Source organism: Nothoprocta perdicaria, unplaced genomic scaffold (genome assembly GCF_003342845.1).
Source record: "Nothoprocta perdicaria isolate Ctin4 unplaced genomic scaffold, notPer1 scaffold_42, whole genome shotgun sequence".
Classification (NCBI taxonomy): Eukaryota; Metazoa; Chordata; class Aves; order Tinamiformes; family Tinamidae; genus Nothoprocta; species Nothoprocta perdicaria.
The window spans coordinates 3493146-3516296 of NW_020455666.1; the positions used below are offsets into that span (position 1 = coordinate 3493146).

Sequence of the window (23151 nt, forward strand, 5' to 3'; positions counted from 1 at the left end):
AAAACTATTATCATCACACTAGCTCTTCATCAGTTGCAAACAGATCAAGCAGGAGCAATAGAATGAGTCTAGAGGTAGGAACATGTATACCCCACAGATAGCTGAAGAAACAAGAAGGCATGAAAAAGGAAATGCAAAAAAATGGAGCACAAGATGGTTTCTCTAGGCTCTGAAGAACAAGTAAGTGAGCAGGCTTTGTATTTGCCTGGAGGTTTTTGCTGGATTTTTTTCCCTTTTTGGGGGAAAAGAATAATATAAAAGCTCAAAGGAGTTGGATAAAAAGTATGCTTTGTATCCTATCTATGAGAATCAGGCGATGTGTCATGCTAGTTTTTACAGTCATAGTCTACAGTCTTCCACTGATTAAAATCAAATTTGACAGTAACACAATATAGAGGTTTAACTGACAGCACACACAGCACATTTGCTAGTCATAACGCCACAGTTTAATGACTGACGCATGTGGGAAGCTAATTCAGAGTTTTTTCCTGAATGGGATAAATGAGCATCCAGTTAATACCAATCATGAATTCAAACCATGTGACAGAATTGATGCTACATCCCCTGTTCTTGTTTTGCGTATTCTGCAAATTGAACCCCAGGAAAAGAGCCACTTTGTACACACATCCAGAGAGAAAGTCCATTCTGCTTTCCGACACATCCACCGGTGCAGCTGAATGTCTCCAGCTGGCTACTGTTGGGCCTCCCTCTGTTAAATAGCCTAAGGATTACAAACTGTATGTCTGGTTTGAGAAAAAGTACAGGTTGAACAAGCAGACGTAGTATAAATAAAATATTTATATAAAAATAGCCTCTTACAAAATATACTCTCTTATCCTATGGTTGTTTTTCCAAAAGATGGAAGTTTGTCTGGAGTTCCTTATTTCTAGACATATTCCAAACAGGATTTTCTTAATGCTTCTTTCTTTAATTGATGAAAAAAAAAATCTGGTAAAGATTTAAAACCTCTACCATATAATTTTTGTTCCAGACAACTAGCAGCAAACAGCACACACAAAAAAAAAAGTGTGTTTGTGTATGTACATATATATAAAGACACCAGCTTTAGAACTTAAACATCCAGCACTGTAGAACATATCCTGCAAGTCCAACTAGTAGAAATATCCCAGTAAAGAATAATATATACAGCTCCAGTTTTTCCTTGCTGTTTCTACAAAACTATTCCACAAAGAAAGCAAGCTATCTACTTTAATTGCAGAACAGGTCCAAAAACGTCGGTAGAGTTCTTTTTAATTAAATAAATTAATATTAGTTTTATCTGAATAAATTGTTAAATATTGCTATTATTATGCCCAGATGTCCCCAATCCCTGTGCCAGAATTCACAGCGCACGCGCGCACACACACGAAACGGCAGATAAAGCAGCGCCTACAGCAACCCCAACAGTTCAACTTGCCGTAGCAAAGGGTACCGAGGGGGAAGGTGGGCCAGACCAGCAGAAGCTTTTCACGAGTGCAGAAGCCTAACTCCGTGCCACCCACACACTTACACAGGCAATTCAGCCCAGGCACTGTCCATCCCGCGCGGTGCAAAGCCCCTCTCTAAGGAGGATCCCCTTTCTCTCCCCTGTTCTTATGCACTGAAGTTCTCAATCATCTCTTTCAAAACCAATCGAGTCCATTGCCAAGCTCAGAGTTTTCCCTCTGGCTGGTGTCTCTTCACAGGGCAGTCACAGCTTTGTGCTCTAGAGGTGCTGATTGACGGAGAGGATCTCTTTTTTTCTGGTTTATACGTCAAGCAGCTTGGCGGAGGGTTGTCTTTGTTTCTTGGTTGACTTCCATGAGTTTGAAGAGCGTATCCATATAAGCAGCGAAGCACAAGAGGAAAAGACAGGGATGACTTGTCCTGGGCGAGCAGGGCTGTGCCTCAGTCCCGCGTGGGCAGGTCGAGCGTGTGTGCCAACGCGGGCTCACTTACACGTGTACACCTCGGTCCTCTCGCTGCACGTGTTGCACTTGACGTAGCAGCACCAGTGGAACTTGCAGTTGCACTGCCACACGCGCGAGTACTGGTGGGTGTTGTAGCCTCGGCCGCAGCACATCAGGTCGCAGCCGTTGGACTGCTGGGCTGTCTTGTTGCACATCCGCCCTTGCGTCCCCACGCTGCCCGTGACGGGGTCTTCTTCACAGTAATTGGGAGACTTTTCTATGTACACTAAATCCGTATCCATGGGTTTGCGATAGGAAAGCGGCTTCTTAATTTTAAGGAAGGTCGGACGCTTGTTACGGCTCGCCCTCACCGGTTCCACTTGAACTGCTTCGTTGTACTTGTCCTTAAGGATGTAGCCCAGCTCCCGGAATTTGGGAAGAGTTGTCCAGCATGTTTTGGTGGTGCAGGATCCGGACACCCCGTGGCACTTGCATTCCAACTTCATGTTTTCTTCCAGAATCTAGAACAGAGAATGATGCGTTAATACAAAGCAGGTCGTACTCGGATCAAGCAGCATTATTTGATGCATCCTGAATGAGAGGTGCAGGCTAYGCTGCTCCCCAGCACAGGTTCACTCCAAAACTGTGGATTTTGCCTCCTCACTCCACAGATACTCCACAAACTCTGCCCATGAGGCAGATTCCCTATTTACACCTGACTTAAGCAGGGAAGAAAACTTTGCCCAGTTTCACAGCCTACAGACCAAAAGTAAAATGGGATCCATATCAACCACAATTTGGTTTCACACTGCTTTGCTGTAGAAATGTATAGCACTTCATGTTAGTCTGTTTGGTRCTTTTTGGCATATGGTATTAAAGTATGAACTATCAGAAAATAACATCTTTGTTATGGCACCTATATGGCAATGATACATAACAGAACTTGATTTTTGTAAACTGAGTTGGAAAAGTAAGCTTAATTCCCCTTCTTGAACCTAAAATGATCTAAGTTGGTGCAAGATGTGAACAAGCAGATAAAGCCTATCAGTTGTTATCCTTATGTTGGTTGGTCTTATTAACCAGCAATACAAAGCACATAATGGTTTATTGTACAGATTTTCTAAAACATTGCAAGTTAATACTCCAACTTGAAAACCTGATTTATTTCAGTGCACTATAATCTTATGTTCTTTGAGCTTTCTGAAGTGTTTTGCCTCCTCTCTCATGGATAAAAGAGCATGCAAAATGCCCAGGCAGCTTTGCAAGCAAGCTGGCTTTATCTTGGAGCATAAAGGATAAGAGTGAGAAGGAGGAATTGCTTTCATGTTTTGACATCAATTCTTATTAAAAAGAACAAAACAAAACAAAAAAAAAAMCCCTAACACCTCCTTAATATTACAGAAGATATTATAGGAGCATCTCAAACCGCATCACGGCTTGTTCTACTCTATCCTGCTTTTCCCCCTCAGGGTTTCTCATGTTTGTGCCTGAGTTGTCACTACTTTCCTTTTGAAGACAGCAAGTTTCATTTTCCTTTCAACCTCTACCTCTTTTGAAACCTTATACACATGTTATTTYTCTCCTGCTGCTTATTTACCAATCCAGTCCCTGACAAGTAAAACTGGATACCAGCTTAGTTCCGTCCGTCTAGCTGAACTCTCTTAAGAACGATTCTGGGTTGATGCTAGAAAAAGAGAAGTCTATTTCCAGCACTGAATTTCACACTGGTATTGGCTTGAAAGAGAACAGAATAATGTTGCTGATTAAATTCTGCTTAACCTGGCAGATAGCAGTAGGCAGTCCAGCCAGAGGGATTATCTGGGTCCAAGGAGTGGCCACATGAATTCTTGCCACGAGAAACCCCAGCTGATCTATGTAGCATTGAAAATGAGTAGCCAAGGAGGTTAGTGATATGGAAATCCGCTATGCAGTGTATCTCTGTAAATCTTCCCCTTCAGTTTGGGCTTTTGGAAAACTTACCATGCAAGCACATGCCTTTCCAGAGGCACAAGGACTGGCTGCTGCTGGAAGTGGCAGTCTGCACTGAAGGAGATAAGTCCATCTTTGAGACTAGAGACACTGGGACTTCAAGTCTAAAATCTCAGCATAAATTGGTGGTAGGGAGGGATTAGAGCACATCTTAAGATGACCAGCCAGCAAGACATTGATACTGGCAAAATGTAACTGTATTCAGTTTTTGGAAGACTTAAAATAAACCATGTAGAGACTGTGCAGTCTCTTACTAGTTAGATCTTTAGGCTGTTCCCATGTCGGCTGTAATGGAAATTGTTATTGCCTGATCTAGGAGAGTTTGGTTTAGCTTTCACTTCTTGTTCTTCCTTTGCTCCCTTTCAATGAAAAACTAGATTTTAAATGCAATCTTGATTTGTATTTTAGTTCATGAACTGTAAGTACACCTGGTGCAAAGACTGGTTTTAAATACATAGAAAGTATYGGTCCAAACTTTTGATAGCTATATACTCAGATTATGTTACTCTGTCCACCCAAATACTGTCCACTGTCCACCTAATTTTCCTAAAACTCAGATGTGAGAAAACTTTATATGCAGATTTACATCTGCTCACACTTTGGCTTTCGTTTGCATTATCTTGTTATCTTAAGTTCCTCTCCAGCCACRGCATACTTCTTTTATTGCTCACTCATTCATAAGGTATTGCACTTAGAAGATAGATGAGGAGATGGAAAAGGAGTTATAGTGCAGAAACCGGAAAAATAACATAAATTCTTTTAGCCTCATTTATGCCTTTTTAAGAGCTCTTCTTAATTTGAAACTAGSCAGGAATTCATTTCTCAGTCCTAATGCAATCACTTCTCTCATTCAAGTGGCTGAGCTTATACCTTGCTATGATCAAACTCGCAACGAAGTACTTTTAACATCAGGATCCACCACATTGTCTTGATACATTAAYACCAAACACATCATATTTTGGTGTCATCTATCCAGGTAGGTTTTTTCCTGAAGTGTAGTTAAAGAGCCTAAATTGCTTTTTGYTATTTTCCTTTAGCATGCCGTTTACAGTGAGTGATCTCTTAGAGAGCAAGAAGGAGCTGAGCAAACTGAAGGGCTAGAGCAACGATGGAGAGGCCTCGTGTCACATGTTGATCTTTCTGTTCTGCACGACGTGGTGGCAACCAGAACTGGCTCTCAGACTTTTTGGGCACAAGCAGGGTGAAAATATCTAACTTCAAAACATCAGTTCGGGGAATAGTTGTTGAGTCCAACTAGCAGGAGTCCTTTTTAGAAGACTGCAATTCTTGCAGTTTTGTGGCTGGCAGATGCAGGGTAAGGAAGCGTTTTGTCTCTTAGTGCTGTGCCACACTGACTGTTTTCAGTTTTTGTGTTTAAGACTTACTGGCTAACCCTCCCTTTTCTCCTTTGCACCTACCTAGGGGAGCATTTCTGGTACAATAAGCTAAAAACACTCCAACACACCTGCCCATTTCGCCTACTGTACTCTGCAAGTGGATTTTCCTTTCCATTTCTGTCTTTTATAGTCAGCTTTTCTGCCTCCTGCTCACAAATGCTTGCAGCGGCTCTGCTTGTGTATCTTCCTTCCGCTGTCTTMCAGTGTCATGTTTTGTAGATTGAGCCAAAGATTAATTAATTCTTRTAGGCTTTAGAAAATAGGCTACATGTAATCTGAAACATCTGTCTTCTGCAAAGAAAAGGTCTGCAGTGGTGATTTGAGAGTTTTATTGTAGTGTGATATCAGGTGCTTGCGCTATTTGTCTTGCATTAAAATATGTGTATAGTGGTATGTTAATACTGTTATATTACTCTAATAGCCTCTGATAAATCAATGACTTTGTTAATGCAGGATAGGAGTTGAAAAGGGATGGAAGAAAATAAAAGGGATTCTCTGGCTAGGGACAGGAGGTCTGTGCCTMACCCTTGGTTTCTATGAGCCAAAAGAAGGCTTCTAACTCTTAATAAATTTTTCTGCATTGAAAACAGAAGAAACATCTTCACTAGAGATCAGGACTTGTTTCTTTGAAGGTCTTAGTTACTAGCTCGTGCCTTTTATGTTGGATTAAAACCTAGTATGTGTTTGAGACAGATTTTACCTAAAAGATAGGAGTCTAAAGGGTACAAAATTGAAATCCTAGATTCTCTGTTTCTTACCAAATGACCATACCCAGCTTCACCAGCCATGGAAAGGAAATCTGTATGCACCAGTGAGTKCTCTGAACTGGATTAAATGCTAACARAGAGCCCAAGTTCCTCTAGCTTTGTCCACTTTTTCTTTGAGTTCCTGCAGCAAACTGTCAGTACTTGTTTTTCTCCCCCTCTCCTTTGCCATTAGCCTCTGGGAAATAGTTTGTCAAAGGAGAACTGCGTGGCTGTCTCCCTTGCTGTTATCCCCGGGTACAGCCCCTTCGGGCGCTGCCGTAAGGAGCCCTACGTGTTTTCTCCGTGCTGCTGGTTTTGCAGGACGCGCGCAGCCCGTGTCCCGCACGGGGGGCAAGGGCCAGTGCTGGGGCGTCGCGAGCCGCAGGGCCACGCGAGGGATGCGTTGGCGGCGCCCGGCTGTGCCCTGCTCGCCGCTCGCGCGGCTCCCGAGGGAGGCGGCAGCAGGCCTGGAGCGTCTGGTTGTGCAGGGCCGGGCGCTGCTGCGCCAGCCACCGCCATCGCAGGCCGCGTCCGGAGCGCAGCCAGGCCCGGGGCGGCATGGGCCGCGCGGGTCCTGCGGCCGTGGTCAAGGGGGAAGTCGCTGAGTGTCTGGTGTGGCCAGGAGGGCTGGTAGGGTTTGCCAGCTTGCTCGCCAGAGTTAGGCTGCGCTCTGTGCTCCTCTTGGCTTCTTGGTGTGGCTAACCTCCACCCGTGCCTTGGCCAGGCTGGGTTTCTCTGTCTTGATTTCAGCAAACGTGGTGGTGATGGGTTTACGGTTGGACTTGATGATCTTGAAGGTCTTTTCCAGCTATTATAATTCTGTGATATGGTAGTCTACAACCATACACACTACACCATGCAGAGATAGGTCTTGCCAGCCTTGCCTTGCTCTCCAAAATGCTGAACACGCAACATCAGAGTCCCCTGCAGGTCTTGGAGCACAAAATACCCGCCTCCTGTGCGTCTCCCTCACCAACAGAATGCCCTCAGAAACTCAATGCTGCCTCTTCAGCCACCATGGCAATGATTCAGCGTTAACATGGCATTGGTGCAACAGGRCTCGAGGTCAGGAAGCCACGTTGCATCACCAGAATAGCTCAGATTCCAAACTGCGTGCAAGGAAGGTGTAATCAGTGAGGCAACAGAYGCTGTCTCCTAGCCCACCAGAGCCACAATCTTTCCTCCTTTTGCCTGACATCACATCATCTAGGTCAGGAAATACCTATCTCCTACAAGTACTTGCAGATGAACCTTTACTATATAGGTCAAAGAAAACACAAATATTGGCAAAAAGGTGTGAATTTCTCACTCCAGAGAACTTGGAAGAGCTTTAAGTGCGGCCATGGCACTTCTGTTGTGCTCAAGAGGCCTTTGGGCAGATGCAGTCCTGCCCCTTCAGCATGTGGCAGATGATGCTTCGTGACTTAGGCTACCTTCATGGTAGCAATCACAGCTGTAAGACAAAGCCCCTCAAACTTCAGGGACACCATGAGACATCCCTTTATTCTTTCAAAAAGGATTAATTGAGTAAAATACTGTTTTAAGCTAATATAGGAAAGCTAAATCAGGTTTAGTCTTTCAACAAATGAACTTATTTGGAAACCAAATCATAGGTAATGCAACTGACTGTAAGGTCTGGAGGAAACATTGAAAATRGCAGTGGACATATAGGTAATATTGATTTGACAAGCAATAAAACAACTATCTCTGTATGATTAAAATAGCTTGCACATGAGTCTGCCGCTTGTTTTATTCAATATGACAGTAATCTTTTTTCTCCTGGTCTATCCAGGTGCCCTTTTTTTGGGTATTATAATGAAGTCAACCATGTGCAGCAGTTCTTCTCCAATCACAACTTCTATTTCCACAACATATAAAATGAGTAAAGAAAATCATTGTGTAGCTTTTTTCAGTCACCCTGCTTGTGTGCTGCTGCAGCACAGGCACACTGAATAAGAGGTTCTTGTTTTTCCATGGGTAAGTTACATCATTTAAACTAGAGGACAAAAGTCCTAGTTCCTTTCATTCAGCAACTAGCACTGTGCAGAATAGCGAATGACCAGAGAGGGCTGAGTACAGTGTCAGWAAAAGCTGAGAGGAATGCAGAAAGAGCATCTTCTCCTGCATATTTTTCTTATAGTCCTCCTACCCTTCATAATGGCCTATCACACACTAAATCAGTTTTTCACCTCTTCTTGGACCCAGCAAMAGTAGAAAATAAACATTAGTGGATGCTTTCATAGTTGTTATTTTTGAAGAATATTGTGACACAGGATAGAAAGGACATCACTGTTGTAAAAGTACAAGAGTAAACAAGACAGATTCTCGCACTACCTAATAATGTTCTTCTATTAAAACACACAGCATGACCCTTGCTGTCTTGAAACTGTAGGAATCACTACGCTTAGTAAAACTAATGGCCATAATTCCTCAGCTTTTGGTCACTGAAGACTTTTCCCAGAGAAAATCCTGCAGCCCGTTGCAGCTGCTCATAGGTTGAGAGTCTGCCAAACCCAGTCTGCTTTGCAAAAGTAGCTGTGAACGTGGGTTCCACATATGAATCTCAGAGTCTCTCTCAAGCTTGCTCCTTACTCAAGATTTTTCTCTGCAAATCTAATCGTGGCCCCTGAGAGTCAAATAAGGCTCTTAGGTTTTTATTCATCTTCATCAAGATAGCACTTGTTGAAGATAGTGGGCCCGATGTGGCAACTCCTGATGTTAATAGCTCAGCAAAGTCTGATTTGGAATTTGAGCGGGATGATGCCCATAAATCTGTCCTGCTGCATCAAGCTGGGGCTCCTGCCAGGTATTCTCCTCTCCAGGCCCCCTCCCTCCCATCGTCTCTGATAACAGCCGCACAACGGAGGCTGCAGGATTCCTTGCCTTTTAATGTCTCTCCTGAACACATTCCAGTTTTCCCCAGAGAAAAAGTACCTGCACCCTCATCTCTCTCTCTCTCTCTCTCTCTCTCTCTGGTCATCAAGATGTAAAACAAAACCATTAATTCATGAGCTGGAACTGTGAGCTCCAGGTTGAATTTCATGCACTCTCAAGGGAATTGGTTGGTGACAAAGTTTTCTCTGTAAAATGTAATACAATTTTTTTTCCTAATCTTCCTTCTGCTAGTGAAAAGTCCTGTTATGAAAGTTTTTCCCAACTGCATGCTATTACATTAATGATTAGATAAGCTCTTATACCAGGGAATAGGCTATAAATAATATGATCCTATAGCATTGGCAAATAAATTGTAGAGTTGAGGTTGCTGATGTGGGATTTTTTTTTCCTTTTAAGTCATGAATTCCAAATGTTTTGTACTTTAAAGCTGGGTTGGTGCTCATTACTGTGGCTATGCCTTTTCAGTACATTTACCTGCAAGACTCATCTGACTTGTATTTTGTTTCTGTAGTTGTTYTTTTTAGAATTTATTTATTTAAAAGTAGGCAAATATATTAACATAAAAAAAATGGAATTAGTTTGAAAACATAACTGTCCGTGTGTTTGATAAATTACTTGTTTTTAAAAAATAACTCTGAGGAGACCCGTTATCACATAGATTAGACTAGATCAATGCAATGCCAAATAAGTGTCATCATGTAGGAAGTTTAAAGATCAGTCATAAAAAAGAGCTTGGAAAGAATAGTATATAGTATAAAATCAAGTTTCTTTTAATATGCTTTCACCCACAGTTATTGGAAAATAGTTAAATTTTCTTGCACACATTCAGTMTGTCATATTATACTCTACATTTGCGTAAGCAAAAGTATGATTTCCTAGGCCGACACTGAAAAAAAAGGATTGTGAGATTAGGGAAAAATTTACCTACGATCATTACTTGCTGTTATCCAAGCAAAGCTGACACTGTGGAAATGATGGATTATAGCTTGTGAAATCCTGAATAGTCTTGTTGTCTTAGACTAGATGGATGCTTTGAACAGTGAGGCTAGCATTGAATGGAAAGGCGGGTGGTGCTACAGAATTAGACAGAAATGACTTTGTTATCTACTTTACCTTCCTCTCACTATAGAAGTTTCCTGCAATACCTATCTTCCTCTCCAAAAATATATCGGATAACATGTTGATGCCAGAAGCGAATAAGAAGACAGTGATATAGGATTCTTGAAAGTGAAGAAATAACATGATGTTCACTGGCATTAAGGCAATTTGCAAAGAAAATGAGACTGCAATTTTTATGGATTAGGATATGCCATCAACATAGATTTCTTCTTAGGTCATATCCCTCTGACTGTGAACTAGAAAGATKATGATATGTTAAAAATACCATCTTTCCTAATTCCTACTTCAGCCCAGGAGCTCAGTCGGACAGTCAGTGAACAGACCAGAGATCAGTGAGGTCAATGAAATCTTGGCTGAGAGATGTCTGCAGACATGGGCATCTTCCAAGTCAATATAATCCTTCCAGCACCCAGCTTTTTCTTTCTTTTTTCAGTAAAGAAGTGATGCCTATAGTTCATATTTTAGTTTCATCTGGTTGATTGCTGTTTCTGAAGTAACGGGAGGTACTCTTAGTTAAGATGAACCTTTATATCTGCTGCTGAATTGGAGAAGGGAAGGAGTTAAGGCTGGGGTGTTGCGGCTGCRTTGCAGCCTTGCTCTGCCGGGCAGCGCCGTCGCTGCTGCCCGTTCGGGGCTGTCTCGCGGTGTCTGAGTCACACCACGCTGCTGCGGCGGGAGCGTAGGGAAAACAGGAACTGACATAACTGGAATCCATCCTCGTCACWGCTAATGTACACAGAGCGGGGATTGGGACAGACCTGACTCATTCCCACAAAATTTCATCTCCCGTGCAACCCTCTCCGCTAGCAGTCAAGCGCTCAGACAAGGAGGTGCTGCYGTTGCATAGGAAAGAGCCGGGAGCAACMTGGTAGAGCGTTTTGACAAACGCTTAAGCTGTAGAGAAAAAAAGTTTCCAAAGAATGATAGAAATCAAAAGAACAGTCTTATTTCTTCCAGACAACTCATCAGAAAACACCTCTTGTGCTAAACTAATAAAGCCAGGCACTGGCAGGAATGTTAGTTGCAAAATAATATCGCTTCATATTGGTTCCAAACATTTTTAACCAATAGCCACACGCAGCTAATTGTAAGTTGTATTTAGCTATGTGCTACATTATGATAGTTAACTCTTAAGTACTCAACCAATACTCTGCTAAGCGTATTTCTCATGCTTAAATGTATGTGTAAATTTTAGTTCTCCAAGCTAGCATTTTTTAGTGGACAGTAGATGGGCTTTTTCCTTTTCATCAAGCTTTCCAGATGATTTCAAAGCGCCTCTGCACTAATTTCTCAGTACTGCCTTCATTAAAAAAAAGTACTTTCTAGCTTAACTTCTTCAGAATTCCTTTGATCAGGAAGGAAGCACCAGGTAKCTTCATGTTTGATCCAAAGAGAGTTATCTTTAAGCTCCAATTCTACCGTTTAACCTATAGCTACCAAGTTGAGAAATTACCATTAGAGGCGTATCCCTTGCCTGCTCTGCCGGCATGTGTTCCATAGGACTATGATACATTCAGTAGGAAAGCACACCCGAGACATCTTAAACTTGCACTATTCTGCAGAGGTATCAGACCTTCAAGGTTATCACCCAAAGTGGCTGCATGCTGGATGGGATATAACCATGCCAGCCCTTCAAGCCATAGCTTTCCCTGGGAGTGACAGCTGTGCTTGTTGTTCTAAGAACAATTTAACATGATTCCAACTAAATAGTATGCAATTATCTTAGTTATCATAAGGCAGAAATAGATCAAATTAACTATTGTTCTTTGTGAAGTTCTTTCCTCCCATTTTGTGCTTACAATTCAAAATATTCAAATTAGCATAACATAACATGATTTTGATTTGTTGACTGTGTTATTCTTGTGGGAATATGACTCCACAAAATGACTTTCAAATAAAGTTTTACACATAAGACTCCTCCATTATCTGCTGCAGTGCAGACAATAGATCCATGCTTCCATGTTTTCATATAACTTTTACTTATCRGAGATAAGATCCTACTAGCAGAGCCTATCTCTGTAACGTAATACCTGCCAAGATTAGCATGCTCATATCTAGGCCAAGAATTTCAACAGGGATCTTCTGGCATGTTGTCAATTCAAATTTTCTCCTATATTTCCTAATTTTGAGCGTGATGCTGAATGCGCTCCAAGCAAACCTCTCTGGATTTCTGTGTTCCTTACTTGGCTTATTAGGTATTCTTTTTTTGATTCTAACAGGTACTTTAGATAAGAGGCATAGCGCTCATCTTAAAGATGAGAGATCACATATTAGCAGAAGTTCTCTTTTAGGGTGCACCATATTGTGCATGAACACGTACAGTTCTTTTTTGTTAGTTCACTCTTCAGGTTGTGAGACATARATGTTCCTACAGTTTACATGGTTGTACTTAAGACTGTGTGTAGTTTTATATTTAGCATAAAAGCTAACGTGCTTAAGGCAAGGCTAATTCCCTTAGGTGGCCACAGGTTGATACCACAAAGAGATCCCGGAGTTCTAGCAATGAATGTTGGCTTAGATCTGGTTTAGAGTTTGTGAGTATGAAGAGTCTGTCACAGCAGATCAGATATAGTTGGTTAGGTACTTCTAAGTGCTGRAAATCTTGAGGTCATTTCAATAACCGGTCCTAATGGTTTTCTGCTAGTATTAATGTAAATTAATATTGTGCCATTTGGCACAAATTGGCGATGCAAAGTTAAGCATCCTATTTGTAATTATCTGAAGCCCTTTTCCTTTTACAGACCCACATCAACCTCTTTCAATAACAAAATAATTCTTTGTCTGGACAGAAAGATTGATCTTTGCCTAATCAATTTTTTTTATTATTTACTTTAAAATACCTGGAAGTTATTTCCATTAAAGCAAATGTCTGTTTTTTTCCTACTGYATATTGCTTTCAGTGAGAGTTCAGAGCTACATAACTTCAGAGCTTTCTACCACCAAGTATCTAATACAGCATTTGGACCAAACATTAGTTTAACTTTCAGCTTTATCAAAACCCTGTTATTCTTTGTTCCAGAAGTCTCTGCATAGCCTGATTAAGTAAGTGAGTTAGCATTGCTGACTTGTTATTTCAAGGCTCTTGAAAACATTCCTAAAGATACCTTCAGTTCAATCTTCAGAGATTGGGGTTCAAGTGCGGAAGGTCCTGAGCTTTAACCACGCACACCTGCAGTTGCCTAGTGAATGGCTGTACTTCACCAAATGGTGAATGAGACCCTATAGAGCAAGAGCTACAGTCTAATTCAGTGTAAACTTTGTGTAATATGAATTAACACTGTGTATTAAAACCAGCCTTACTGAATCACCAAACCATTTGTTTCCTGCTAACTTGGCCAATACTGYTCTTCTGTTGGTTTTATTTGCTAAAATATCCAAAGGGAAGTGCCTAGTTTTATAAAACAATTCAGTGTTYGGAAACCTGAATTTGAAGTGTGATGACTGTCATTTGGTAAATATGGGGGAAGCAGATCTGTGTTCATCAGCTATTTCTGAAAATGTTGCAGTGAGTCAGGCCTAAATTTAGGCACAGATCTCAAAAATTATGGATTCTGATTTCATTTCTCTTTTGCTTGAATAATTAAAATGAAAGCGTGCCTCCAAAACTGAGCAGAAAGAAAATGAATTTCTCAATAAAATATTGGAGAACAAAAATGGAAAGAAATAATACAGAATAGAAAAATATATTATAGGTTAAAGTTAAGGTTATTAGGTTATTACATTTCTTATGACTTTTATTATATGATTAACATAAGGCTTGTGATAAACATAGCAGGTATTTGCTTTGAAGTGCTTATGCTTTGTGGCAATAGTGCTAGTCTCAAACTAGTAAGTCTGGGGTTTTTATAAAGAAATGAGGTCTTTTGTTCTGCACCACGAGAGAGTTTCTGGAAATGTCACCAAGGGTCTCAGCTGAAGGGCAGAAAAGGGTGGGAGACTTTCAGGGAGAGCTGAATAACTTACATGGCCACTGTTTTTACTGTGATTGCTGGATGGCAGGTGTTTGCTCTTGTGGAGAGTGTTACTCGCTAACCCAGAGAAAGACTGAAGTAAATTAGAAAATACCCCAAAGTGTGAGACTCAGCCAGTGGCTTTGCCGAGCAAATTAATCATTACAGCAAGCGTCTGATTATTTCGGTTATAAAGGGTGCATGATATTAAATTTGGAATTTGAGGTCTTTGTTATTTATTAACAGACCCTGGCTCTCTCTCTCAAATATCTTTGTCAGCAGCATGACAGATTGTCAGCTCRAGTAATCATATACATGAAATGCATGTTTTGCTCATAACGCCAGAATCCTCTGAAATTGCAACTGCAGGTAAGTGATAGCATTTATCATTTCCTAATCTTGAGCGTAAATCAGGAATTCAGTTTTTAGCCACATAAGATATGAGGGAGCTTGAAAGCCAAAACACAAGTAGGACCGTGTATCACAATTTTTGATTAGCTGAAAGTAGAGGACAAGAGGAATGAAAACTCATTCTTGCAGATTACAGCTCTTGTGCAGTCCAATTCCCTCTCATAATTTAGAGTAATATTAATGTTCCTTTTATCTTTACTCTGGGCTGCTGAGAAGATGCAGAGCTTGTCTGTCAAGTTTGGTCTTGTTTTAAGACTATTATCTAAAGCAAGTAGGAAAGCCATAAAATAGAACTTCGATACTTTCAAACACAGCTGAAACAGAGCTGTAAGAATGCACAAYGTGTGTGTTTTTTTTCACACCTGGGAAGTTGCCCAGCAGAACCTTATTGTGCAGTGCAAACGTGTGTGATTTTGGAAGCGCTCAGCCTCGTCGAGTGTGATACCCAGGGATTGGAGGCTGCAATGAGCCTGGGATTCCCTGGGGTTTTGTGTTGTAATTGGGCTCAGCTCTGCTTGTGGACATTCCTTTCCTTTCCTAGGACTTTCTGTGGTACTGGAAGGTACTGCCAGCTATGATAATTTGGAATTAGACACAAGGCTTTTACTTTCTGGTCACAGCAAGGCCGAACCTTTTCCTTAGCTGAGCTGAGCCTAGGGAAGATACTAAACTGATAAGGCAAGCCAGCTCTTAGGGCATTCTGCATGGGGATGTTTGGTGCATCTAGCACCAGATTTTCCAGAAATTGTGTGTCATTTTAGAACTGGAGCAGGCATTTATTGAGACTGTTGCAGCTTTGTGAGTGGAAGTGCTTTGGCCAAAGATGACTTTCACTGATGTTTTTGGCAGGGTTATCTCCAATACTATCTGCTTTATCCAGTTCTGCCACTGTACTGCCCGCAATCTTTGCTCCATGTTGATTTGTGCAACAGCCTTATCTCTGTCAAGGGTCTAACCACAGCTACAGTTGAAGTCTGTCAGAAATGCTACAGCTGCTGTCAGCTAGAGGCACCTGCCTACCTGCCCATGGACTGAGCTGCCCGTCTGCCCATGGGAACGGACATGCATGAGCTCTTATCTTGCTCTTATATTGGTTTGGGAAGAAACCTTGAAAAGCGCCCACTCCTATGACCAAGTGTTTTTCACCACACAGTAACCAAATGCTTTTATGTCCTTAGACAATGCCTCACCTCTTGAGCAAGCAAGGAACCCAACTAGTCCTAGGCATGTTTATTTCTTTAGGATCCCTCACAGTTTCTCCTGTATCTAGAATTGGAAAGTTGCTCCTAAGAAACCCTTCAAGCATCAACCTACTTTAAATCTAAAGGGATGTGCCATAGCTCTGTTTCAGTAGCAGCTAATAACCAGCAGTAAGGGGAGAATCATTTATCAGTTTTGTATTGTGAAGAACATCCTTAACATTAAAAACAGGAGGCTTCTGAATATAATCAGAAACATTTCTGTGGCCATGCCAGAAAGAAAGTGAAAAAACATCATAAAATAGAAGTGCAACCTCAAGAGCACTGTTGCATTCTGAGCTCCAAGCACACAGGGCTGTGCTGCTGATACCGTAATATCTCTCGCTTGCGGGTGCCAGGAATATCAGGGCAGCCTCACCCAGCCTTGTTGTGCTCGGCGCTGCTCTCCTAGACTTGCTGGAGTCTCGRGTAATTTCCAGCAGCTCAGACACAGGCGAGCTCTCTGCCGGAGCGCGTGCACCATCAGAGACACGTTYTGATGGAGCTGTGAGACAGTGGAATACAGAAGTGCAGAGAGAGATTGCCCAGGGCTACATTGCAGCTGGTCTGTAAATGTGGAAAAGACTCTCCTGGCCTTTGTACAGGCCCCACACCCCGGGCTCACTGACTGCCCCATCTGGCACTAGGCTTGTGGGGCAATACACGTCCCTCATCATCTCCTGGAAATGGAGCTCCCTGGGAGCTGGACCGAGCACGTCCTGTGGAAGGATGGCCACAGGCACAGGGCAGTTCTTGCAGTGGTGTGGTGATCCCACACTTTATGCAAGAACTGCACAGATGCTCCACAAAGCTGAAAAATATGGCAGCAATCTCTTCTGAGGTCAGAGATGCTAGCAAGCAGAGCAGGAGAGTGGTCATAAAAACAGCCTTTGCAGAATAGCTTGGGAGAATGTTTGAACTCGGTGTTTTTCAAATGCTGATGTTTGACTTCATTATAGTCATCCCTAAAGGACAAAATACTAAACATTTCAATTAATTACAGTGATTGCATGATTCACTTTAGAAATACCTTCTGGTTTCTCTTAACCTTGCTTGACATTCGTAGCAATTCTGTTAGACATGTTCTACCCTATTGCCGTGAACTTCAGGGCCAAAAGGGACAACCGAAATGCTACTGAGTCAGGGGCTGAAGACACATTGCAAAGTTAGTGCAGCTAGGTATGCCTCCAAAGAGAAATGTTAAATAAAAATCCACCTTGATGTGCTCTTGAATTGCAAAAGCCTTCTAATGCAGCCTGTGCCCATGATTTATAACAATGACTCATAATATTGCATTATACTTAATATGATGTAACGCTGATGCAAGATGCCATTCGTGGAATTTCAATGTCACAGAGAAAAAGAGGAGAGAGCGATCTGGTCATGTACCTTGCCTTGCTGTCAGGATGAAGAGTTTACAGCCAGAATGTATAGAACCTTTCAATGCCTACTTTTCTACTGAGGCAGGTTAACTGAGAGAATAAGAGTTTTATTTCCTGGAGCATAAATATCTCTCAGACTTACGTTATTGTGTTACTTTCAGTAATTTAATTAACTTTGTACTTAAGAAGACAAATTTGCTAACAGAAGATTCAGTCTTGTAATTATAACCCCTCACATGGAAGTTCTCAGGGCAAATCAGGATTATGCCTTTAAATTAATCTAGGCTTTATCTCTCTTTTCTGACCCAACCGATATGAATTATTCTCCTGTTCCCTCTGCACTGCTTCCTTCTTGCTGAGGTGAATCAGCACTTCAGGAAACACTAATTCAAAGAGTAAAGACACTCTAACTCCGTTCTGGAGGTCAGGAGTAGCTGTTCTSCAAAAGGTTTGACAAATGATGTGAGGCTCCTCAAGCTGCTTGGGGGCACTTGTACAGGGTGCGTGCAACCCCCTTTTTGAACTCTGTCCCTTCCCCTCTGAGTGGCCTGAGAAGTTCAAAGTCGTGCATTTGTCTTCAGAAATGAGTCCTAGCAGTGTGGCGAGAGCTGCTAGCCTGAGCCAAGGCCAAAGTGAGAGCTGAAGCTTTTAACAATGAGGAAAAGCGTACCTTGCCTGTCCCAGCGGCTGAGATACCCAGTGCAATTTCTTCAGGAGCCGCTGTGCCGTCGTGGACAGCAAGGAGCAGCTGAAATGCAGTGAGCCTGGACAGATGGAGCRGGCGGGAGCGCTCGGCGCTGCGCTGCACGGGGCAGGGATTTGAGCATTTGCTAGCAAGGCTCTTCTGAGAAGGGAATAGCAGCACAGATCTGCTCCACTAACCTGCGAAAGCCTCCATCTACAACAGGCCCAGTTTTCATCTTCTGTAAAAGAGCTAAGAGCAGCTCATACTACTGCTCTAACAAAGTCTATCTCTAAGGAGACTATAAAGACTATCTTGAACTGAGACCTCCAAAATGTATGGGTCAAAGTTTTCCTGGTGGCTTTTTGTCAGTGGGTACTATGAGGTCCGATCTATGTTCAGCTTCCTTGTGTATGTCCAATGGCCTTGCCTACTTCAGTGCAAACCCTGCCAGCTCTTGCTTTCTGAGGTGGAACAGATGAATTAACCGATGGAAAGACTTGTAGGAAAAAAAAAAAAAAGGTAACAGTGTATGTTTGATTTACCATAGTCCATTCTGAATCTGCTGCTATTTTGGTGTCATCCTGGAGGACCTTTCATAGATCAGTCCTGAGAGCCCTAGGGAGTGCACCTAGCACACAGTTCAGTTTTGCCTTTCAGGAACCAAAGAAATAGGTGAGACTGGCTTTYGAAAGGTGTAGCGATGCCTACAAGTGAAGATAAATCAATAACAATTGAAAATCTAGTTTATTTTTGGAAGCTTCACAAGGTGCCGGTCTGTCTCCTAGGTGTATAAATATCATCATAAACTTAGCTGTGAGCAAGTAAAACTAGACAAGTATTTGTAGCCCAGAGGGAAGCCACCAAGAATGGATTGTATGGAGGCTGATAAGATTCATATTGCTCCAAAAGGGAGAGAACCACCTAAAACAAGACACTCTTTGTTGTGAAAGCTTTAGGTTTTGAGAGACCTGGCTTGCCAAATAGGTCTCTCTCTGCCAATTGTCTTTAAAACTGAGATCTTTCGAGTAAGAGCAAAGGCTGAAAGGAATCTCTCTAGCAAAAACATCATTTATTCATTCTCTACAGGTTGGTGGAGTTACATGCCTCTTCTCAATCATGTTACTCTTTCTTTTCCCTGAAGATTTCCAACAGAGATTTGTTCGAACAAAGATCAGTAATTTTGCTCTGTAAGGGATGCAGGAAGAAGCGTAGAAATATCTCTAGATCAGAACAGTTCCTGAGCCTGCTGGAGAAATGGCAGATCGCCAGAGATAGTGCACACCACTGTTCTCCCAGATAACAATGCATGGAGCTGAATCTTCCAGGCATAATTTTTTAGGACAGCAAATTGCACAGGTATAGGTGTGAAACACAAGGCGCTGCTGTCCTCAGGGGAGGCTGCTCTGTGCTCTGCCTTCCTGCAGGCCAGCTCTGGGACTCCTATCCCTCCTCCTCCACCCTAGCTCCATACCTGTGCGATAACAGAGCCAGGGAATACACTTGTATTGTTTGTCTTTGAGGAATTCCTTCTTTCTTTTTTTTCTTTTTTTTTTCTTTTTTTTTTTTTTTTTTTTTTTTTTTTTTTTTTTTTTTTTTTGTCTACGTCTTTGAGCTATGGTATTTAAAATAATTTGCTAACAGAGTAGCCAGTTCTGTCTATACCTGTAGTCCTCTGCAGGCTTGTCTGTTACTTGGGGGAATCTTTTAGCGCAATCACCTACCTAATAAACAGGCAAATATCTTTTCTGCAAAGGTGAGGCTCCACGGGGTGAGACTTCCCCGCTGTTTTTGMTTTCAGTGCATTTGACCTTGTGCAGCAGAGGAAACTGTGAACCCTGACGTTCTACCATGCTTTTTAATAAGTGTCTGTGCTACGAAAAGGCAAATGGTAAAGATCAGTATCTTTACTGAGGTAACTCAGAATATTTGATTAACAAATTAATAGCTACTACTTGAGCTATGTATAGTCAGAATTCAGTGTTAATTTTGCTAGTATTTTGCAGTACCATGCTTGTTTTGGAGGGCCAGACCAGACATTTGGCATTCTGGGCAGAGGAAAAAAACAATCTGACCTATAAAACTACTTCAGTAGCACTAAATAATAGAAAGGTTACGCTTTTGTTTGGGGTTGAAAACGCTTTTCTTCAACACCACATTCTTGTCTGCAGCATATGGTGCCTAAGTGGAGATGTCTTAGAGCCCAAAGATAAATGTGACAACAAAATAGTACCCACAAATTAACTGCTGTTCCTAACTTCCTTCTTCTTTTGCTTCTAAGTCACAATAAGATAGTGCTGAAGTCAGTACAAATGCCACAAATAATGGAGAAGGTAAAAGAGAGAGCTAAGAAAGCAAAGGGACCTACATTAATTCTGTAAGGTCTGATAAGGGTAAAAAATGCTAGAAAACACTTATTGTTAGTGGGTTCAGGAAACCTGCACATTTGAGGCTCCTGAATTCTTGTCCTCCCCATGTGTTGACTCCGCAATAACTACTTTCAGCTCCCAGTCCTGAAGACTGGAAAAGGCTTCTGTGCAAAGGGATAACCCGAGCATGTGTAATGGTGTTACGGTGAGTCAGTCTGCGGTCGTCTTGCACAAGCATTTCCCTCCCTTTACACACAGTGCTCACACAAAGAGCAAGGTTTAGGCAGTCGGGCTGAAAACGATCCCTTTTCAAGTGAGTGAGTGGTTCATGTCTGAACCTGACGGGAATCCCGTCCACCCGCACGGTAGCAGGCAAGCTTTTTCTCACGCGCACCGCTTGACTTTCCAGGCAAAATGCTTGTTTGCCTTTTCTTTTTGCAACTGTAAAGAGCAACATTGAGACAAATATTTGACGGACAGATGGTCCCAGCAAGCTCACGGGACTGGCAAAGGTGCCTCCTTGTCCCCGCGCGCTGACGGGAGCACCAGAGCACCYGGCGGCCCCGCGCGCCGTCACCGACACGGGAGACACCCGCGCCCAAGCGAGCAGAGCTACTCACCTTCCGCCCGGCCTCGTTGTTGTGCAGGTTCATGAGGGTCCTGGCGTTCTGCTTGATCTCCCTGGCGTCCACGAAGACCTTGGCGAAGCCTATGCCGTACCTGATGTCGGCAGAGCAGCCGCCCCACTTCCAGCCTTCCTCCTTGTGGTACTGCCCCTGCTTCTCCTTGTCGCAGCCGCAGTCGCTCAGGTTGCCCTGCGTGCAGGCGGCCGTGATGGCGTGCGCGACTCCCGCCGCGATGATGGCGTACGTGAAGGCCGCCTCCCTGCTGCCTGCAAGCACAAGAGCGCCGTCAGCGYGGGGCGCCGCGTGCCGCAATCGCGCGGGAAGCGTGCGTGCCGCGGCAGCGCGGGCATCAGGGGGCTCCTCTTGGCAGCGCTGCACCCCTGCGGGCGTGAGCAGCTCTGCTCTGCTAAGCATCGGTGTTTGCAAGCGCTCAGGCACCCTCTAAAGCGATAGCTCTCCCTGAGGTCCTCAGAGATAAAGTAGTAGTTAAGCAGTTTCATATATTTGTTTCTAGGTGGCATTAGAAAAAGGGTAAGGGTAAGCTGTCCATAGGACAACCAAGGGATTGGCAAGTGTTCTTGCTCAAGAAAAAAAAAGAAAGAAAATGGATGGAATTGCAGGTGGAATTGTAAAAACATCTTTTCCAACTTTATCAACTCGGAAATGGGTTTTGAAATTTAATTCTGCTAGAAATCTTATTTTGAAGTTATTCTAGCCGAACTGAAACACTTTTTCAGATTATGACTTTCACTAAGTCCCAAGGCAAGAAGTTTCTGCTTTAATTTCAGAATTCATCACAAGATGGAAAAAATATTCCTGACCTAAGTGTCCCCACAMAATCAAGGTGTAAAAGAACAGCTTCACCAGATATCTGGGAGGAAGTGATAAAGCCAGTGTTGTTCTCTACATTATGACTATGACAGGTTTCTTTTTGTTTGTTTGTTTYGTTAGTTTGGGGGGAGGGGGTCCTATAAATCATTAATTTAATTTATTTTCCTGAAACTTTCCTAGATCTAGGGTGTGAAATTCTGAAGTGCAAAGCCTAGGTGATCTGTGATGCTGTTGGAACCAGTTCTGCTGAAGGAGGATCCCTTCAAAATGCAAGGTGTTTTGCAGAAGTTGTCCATGTATATCAAATAGCCCTTTAAAAATTCTTGATTTCTTCTTTTTACTGAAATAGATCTGGTTTTGCAAATAGTTCCATTTCTACAGAAAAAAAAATGTAGAMAGTTAGAATATATATGGAGAGAATAAACCTATTGCAAATTTTGCACTCTTCGTTCATGAGATGGTTACATTTAACTGAATAAGAACTGCATGTCCCGGAGTAAGTTGCAGCCACTACTTTCCCACTCCAGTGAGAAGATGAACATTTGCATGAATGGGACTAGAATCAGGGTCTTAATTAGGAGAGGGCAGATGGGAAGATCCTCTTCCCTCTTTTAAACGTCTGCCAATCCTGGCAGAACTCAACTGCTGGCAATACTTTATTCTCCCAGAACAAGCACATTTCTACTGTTTTGTTGGATTAAAAAAAAATATATATATATATATCCCTTAGGAAGACAATCGGACAAGCCCTTCACTCTGAGCTGTGTCGCTTTCACGTGCGTGATCTGGATTGCTGCGCATCAGTAAATGGTTCTTTTAATGAAACAGAACCTACTTCCTTATGAGCGAGGAAGTAAAATGGAAAAACATGATGACATCATCAAAATCTGCTAATACGCAACTACGTGCCCTTTTATCGGCACCAGCTCCATCCCACTGATACTGCTGGGCACTGTGCTTGCAAATAACTCTGTAGTCAAGAATAAGACTTCTTCGGAGGAATTCTTCTTTTTTAAAAGAAAAAAAAAAAGGAAAAATCTTCAAATGAAAAAAAAGGAAAATTCTTTAAATGTTCAATTGCTGTGACTGGGGATTTTGTGGACGAGTCTTTGCCGGACTCGTGGCTTTTATGAAAATGGGACTATGCGTTTGACTCTGGTTTTGTTTTAGCTGGATGATTTCTAGTCTAATGCAAGTTGTTTTCAAGAACTAGAATTAAAATCAAAGGATGTTTTGATCTGATACATACAGCATTTTAAAGATGAAGCAGTTCCTTAGCCTCTTCAGGGAACAAAAAGCAATACACAGGGTATAAAAATAGTGCAAGCAGAAGCAGAATGCAATTTCAAGCTTGCTCTTAAAATCTTTTACACAGATTAGTCTATTTTATAGATTTGTCCTGTTCAGGGGAAAACCAGCTTTTKAAATCTAAAGGTTGCGAGATCACAAGATCAACAAAGCAAGCAGTGGAGGAATCAATCCAGGTAGGAAGTACTGTCAGGAGATGGCTGTACAGTATTGATAAAGTGGGGCATGCTTGTCACACCCATCAAACTAACTAGTTTTTGCATAAATGATTCACCGTTTTAAGCTCCAGTAGCCTTGTTTAATCCATAGAAATGTCAGC

The 23151-nt window shown here is 42.3% G+C and overlaps 1 protein-coding gene across 1 annotated transcript in view; it reads right to left on the minus strand.

Moving 5' to 3' along the window:
• Positions 1–423: 423 nt before the first annotated feature.
• Positions 424–23151, minus strand: part of WNT7A (Wnt family member 7A) — a 31149-nt gene continuing 8421 nt past the window's right edge. Inside the window, exons 3-4 of the mRNA XM_026046106.1 lie at positions 20688–20959; positions 424–2410 (exon numbers count right to left, since the gene is read on the minus strand). Of these exons, the coding sequence (XP_025901891.1) occupies positions 1931–2410; positions 20688–20959 (752 nt within the window). The 3' untranslated portion in view covers positions 424–1930. The remainder of the gene's footprint in view (positions 2411–20687; positions 20960–23151) is intronic.